The sequence below is a fragment of the Strongyloides ratti genome, assembly GCF_001040885.1.
Source record: "Strongyloides ratti genome assembly S_ratti_ED321, chromosome : 2".
In the NCBI taxonomy this organism is placed as follows: domain Eukaryota; kingdom Metazoa; phylum Nematoda; class Chromadorea; order Rhabditida; family Strongyloididae; genus Strongyloides; species Strongyloides ratti.
In genome coordinates, this window is record NC_037308.1 from 9,046,679 (window position 1) to 9,052,294 (window position 5,616).

A 5,616-nucleotide genomic window follows, 5' to 3' on the forward strand; every position below is an offset into this window, starting at 1 on the left:
GGACATTGGTTTAATGTATTCTTAGGAATAAGAAACTACAAAGATAAAATATTTTTGATTAATTTTTAAAAAAAAAAAATAGATACTGTTCTTAACAATGATTGATAGTTCTTTCTTTAAAAAATTTAACATTATTCTTTTAAGGGAAAATTTTAAAATAAAAAGAAATAACGATATTATAAATTAAAAAGTATTATATATATATATATATATATATATATTTATATGACAAATATAACAATTAATGGCAAAACTTATTTACTTTTAATGAGACATTCATTTGTAGTTATGGAAAACTTTAATGATATTATCTTTTATTTTAATAAAATATATTTTAAACATCCTTTTATTTTTAATAATAAGGTAAGTAAATTTATATGAGTAAAATAATTTTTCATAAATAGAAAAATAATAATAAAATAAAATAATATGATTTTTAGGATAAAAAAAAATTAATTATTTAATTTTGTAATAAAATCATACACTGATTGTCCTATTAAAATACTTTATATAATTTTCAAATATCACTTATTCTCTTACTTTTTACCTCCTTTTTTACATTCATCCTTCTTTTATTCATCTATATATATTTATTAGATGTGTAATAAAAAAGAAGAATTAATTAAAAATAATTTAATTAAACATCAAAGAAAAGTATGAAAAAAAAAATGTATAATATTTTTAAATATAAAAGATTACACAAAAAAAGTATCTTATAATGGTTTATAAAAATTAAAATAATAAACACAAAAAAATAATAAACTAAAATGAAATAGTAAAAAAAATATATATATATATAATAATGTTAAAATATATGATAAAGGTAAACTTGGCATTGAATGATTAAGGATAAACCAATTACCACAAGTATAATTAATCTAAACTTTTGGAGGAGAAAAAAAAAATGAGGAAAATTATAAAATTTTAATTGTTCCTGCCAATGATAAAAGCTAGAAGAAAAAAAAAAGTGTAATTTTATGTCATTCACTCTATATATATATATATATATATATAGAAAGTAAAGTAATTAAATAAAATGTGTTAGGGATAATTATAAATTGTTGAGATGTTTTTTATGTCCACTAATTTCTTTTTTGGTTACACTCTTCCTTTTGGTATATCACTCCAGTTAGAGGATATAGACAATTAGAAGAAAATGAACAATGAATAAAATAAATGGATGGATGATTTTGTTATAACATTTTTTTTTTAAAAATCTAAATAAAAAAAATCTTTATTATTCAATGTAGGTGGTAATAAAATTTAAAGTATTGAAAAAAAAAATTAATTCAATTTTATGTAATGCTTGATTTTTCATTATGAATATGACAATTTTTATACCCTTAACTACCCCTGATAATTACTATATTTTATCTCTTATCAAAGGCAAAAAAAAAATGAAGAAAAGAGACGGTAATTTTATTTTTTTTTTTTTCAAAAGTAATTATAACTAGCAAATTATTAAAAAAGTAATATATATTAGTTTAAAAATAGTTAGTGAAAAAGAAAAAAATATATATATATTTAGTTTGTTTTAATATAACATACAAGGAACTGAAAAAAAAATGATAAAAAGTACAAAAGATTTGAATAATGATTAGGTTATATATATTAAATGAATATTCTTATCTATAGCAGTAGTTATTGAAGTCATCAAAATATAATTTAAGATATAATCATGTCTACAATATTTTGTTTATATTTCTTTATCAATTCATTTTAATTAGTATTGTGATTTATTAAAATATTCTATAAAAAAATATATATATATCTTTAAGAGAAGATGGAGGAGGATAATTAATAATTTTAAAAAATTAATATTATCTTGGTAAGTTAAATAAAAATTATTTTGAGCTTAAACTATTTTCTTCTATTTATAATGTAATAATAACGCTACCAAAAACGATTTATTTTTAGAATGTCATTCTTTTCACATAATCATTCAAACTATTAAAACATACCATTTCAATATATTTTCTGAGAAATATTTATTCAATAAAATCATTCTAATTTATTATCTTAACTTTAACAATTAAAATTTCTTCGTTTTTTTTTATAAAATATATTTAAAATAACATTAATAGAATATATTTTTAAAAATTAAATATAAAATTTTTAACATATTTTTGTAATTTTGATACAATTATAATAATATAGTACAAAGATAAAGAAGTACATTTATGTATATTTAAAATTTTAGAAGTTAAAAGGTGACGAATATTTATAGGAAATGCTAATTATAATAAAGATTACTAATAGAAGATTATCAATATATGATAATTAAAATATAATTATATGCTTATGAAAATAGATAAAAATTTCTTATTTTATATTATATTTCAATTAAAATATTTTATGATATATCAAAGATCACTTTATTTTTATTAATATAAAAGCTTAATTGAATCTAACAAAATAATTATTTATTTATATCAGATGTATTTCAATCAAAAAATGTAGTAAAAAAAAAATTTTTATAAAAATTGCAAAATTTTATCATATAAACATAATAAATATAGATATATCTTTAAAAAACATATATGCATATATTTCTATAGCTAAAAGTAAACTAACTAAACCAAATGAATTAACATTTTTTAATCTTTTCTTTATATAGTGACTCTGACCTCAGATATTTTTTTAATTATTACAAAATATATAACGTAAAACTTTTGAAAATTACACGCCTGAGACATTCTTCTTGATTCATCATTTTTAAACTAAAAAAGACCACCAACTATGGTAACTTTTTTAAATAAATTAAAAAAAAAAATTTTTTATTAATTATTCTCTTGAAAATTATTTTTGATACATGAGATAAAATATATATTAATAAATCATTATAATATTATAAAAAATATTTAATAATATTATTTTTATTTTTCTACAACCGTCGTAGGAGTATTACAAAACAAATTTAAATAATTTAATTGAACATTTCTTTCTAATTCAAAAAGTTTCTGGCAAATCCCTGTCAATTCTATTGCATGAGAAAATTGACATGTATATGAGCCTGTTTGTTTAGCTCCATATACTACTTTACCATCAAATGTATTTTTTGGTATCTCAAAGTCAGTCGTTATCTGTGATATCGTCTCTCCCAAGTGTTCTTCAATCTCTCGCAAACTATTCATCTCATCAAACCATATTGTACATCCTCCTCTACTTGTTAATTCTCTATTATTACAATTTTTACCCCTTGAAGGACAACCATGATACCAAACTTTTTCTTCTTTAGTTCCAACAAATGATATAGCTAATCCCATTACCTCAGACCTTCCTACTCTTCCAATTCTATGAACATAATTAGCTTTATCATCAACTGATGGTAATGTTAAATTTATGACGTAAGGTAATCCTGATACATCTATACCTCTAGCAGCAACATCTGTACAAATTAATAGACGAGCAGCTTTTTCTTTAAATTTTAAAAGATTAGCATTTCTTTCTTCAGGGGATCGATCTGAATGTAATACAGCACATGTAAATGATGGATTTTTAGATTTTAAAAATTTTTCTAAATTATCACAATCTAATTTAGTTCTACAAAATATTATACATTGTTCCATTTGAAGTTTTTCAATAGCAATAGCACAATACTCCATTTTTAATATTTTTATTCCTTCAGAAAGTGTTTCTTTATCAGTACTTCCTGGTCTTATATCATTTTTTCTATGTACTCCATCAGTTAAAATATTTGGAAATCCTTTTGGTGAACGTAATCTAATCCAACTTTGATCCTCAATTGGATTTACCATAACAACAACATGATGAACAGTATCTGGAACAGAGTCATGACCTTTTAAATCAACCCATTGTGGAAAAGACATCATCTCATTAGCTATTCTATCTATCATTGGATTATGAAGAGTTGCTGAACAGACAATCATTTGTAATCTTCCAACTCCTCCATTTCCCTCAACCATCTTTCCATATAATTTTTTTATTGTTGCCATTTGATTATTTGTTCCAGACACCAAACTATCAGCTTCATCAAGAACAAAAAATTTAACAAAAGATAAATTTATTTTTCCCATTTCTATCATACCAATAAATTTACCCAAAGTACATGTTACTATATCTAAACCATTTTTAGTAGCATTATCTTGTTCTTTTTCTTTTATTCCACCAGAAATAATAACATTTTTGATTGTTGGAGATTTTAAATATTTACTAAATTGAATTAATTGCTCATATGTTTGATAAGCTAATTCTTTTGATGGTTCTATAACTATACACAAAGGACTTTTATTATCACGTTTTAGCTTTAAATTATCTCCCTTATGTGGTGATCTTTCAAGAAATTTTTCTGGACATGAATATAAACTTTTATAATCTGATGTTGGTGGATATTTAAAACGAGTTTTTCCTAAATTAACAATACATCCAGATTGTTTTAAAGCAATTATTGGATAAAAAGCTTCATTTCCAAAATTTGATGGAATTTTAAAAGCAGGCGGAAATACATTTCCATTTTTTGAAAATCTGATTTCTTTTCCATCTAAATTAAGGTAACACCCAATATAATCACCAGCCTTAAATTTCTCACCAAACTCATCGAAAACTTTATTATTACTTTTCATAGCTGTAGCACCATAACCAAAACCACCTTTATCATGTCCAAGATTAAGATTAGCACTTTTTATGCCCCATCCAAAACGGAAAAGGGTACCTGTTTCACAGTACACTTCATAGAAATATTTTCCTTTTTGTTTAACACCACAATAACTCCTACACCCACTCCATATTTTCTCATTATTACTAAACAATTTAGTTCCATTTGATTGAATTTCTAGAAATAATTAGGCATTTATTGAAAATTTAATTTTTTAAGTAAAAAATAAAAATAATTACCCATAGAAGCGCTTTTATCATAACTATTCATCCTACAAATATCCTCCTCCGCATCATTTTTTTTTTCAATTTTTGGATTTAATTCCTCTGACAATGTTTCATAGACAATTTGGAGAATTGGAAGACAAAAAGCACCTGTTTTTCCTGAGCCAGTCTCTGCAGCCATCAAAACGTCACCACCACCTAAAATTGCTGGTATTCCCTCACATTGAATATCTGATGGAATACTTTTAAAAAATAATAAAATTATATTTAATTAACATACCTCCATCCTTTATTTGTTACAGCTTCAGCTAATTCAGGAATAATTCCTAAATCTTCAAAAGCAGCCATTATCGATAAATAAAATATTAATACAATAAATATGATATGTTATGAAATATATTAACCTAGTTACATTATTCCATACTGAAATTATGATTTTCCTCATAGGAAAGATTCTTTTATTTTTCTAAAGTGTTCTATCAACGACCAGACACCATTATCATTTACTTTGATACTAAACTTTAGTTTATGATAAACGTTATTTATTTATGTTTTGTATTTTAGATATAACTTTATATAAAATAAAATTTCAACTAAAAAATGATTGTTGTGAATTTTTTAAAATTTATATTTTTTTCTAAGTCATCAAAAATACATTACAAGAAATGATCTTGTGATATTAAAAATTATTAAAACACTAGTACCTAAATAGTGATTTGTTCTCAGTAGAATGAAACATTAAATTAAAATATTAAGATGTCAGAAAATATTTTATAT

General features: G+C 22.2%; 1 protein-coding gene across 1 annotated transcript; it reads right to left on the reverse strand.

Moving 5' to 3' along the window:
* Positions 1 to 2,876: 2,876 nt before the first annotated feature.
* Positions 2,877 to 5,187, reverse strand: SRAE_2000288200 (ATP-dependent RNA helicase DDX1; the record flags this gene model as incomplete). The annotated part of the gene is made up of 3 exons (XM_024654003.1): positions 2,877 to 4,792; positions 4,855 to 5,081; positions 5,120 to 5,187. The coding sequence occupies 3 exons, from the start codon at positions 5,185 to 5,187 to the stop codon at positions 2,877 to 2,879; spliced, it is 2,211 nt and encodes a 736-aa protein (XP_024507424.1).
* Between the last annotated feature and the right edge of the window lie 429 nt (positions 5,188 to 5,616).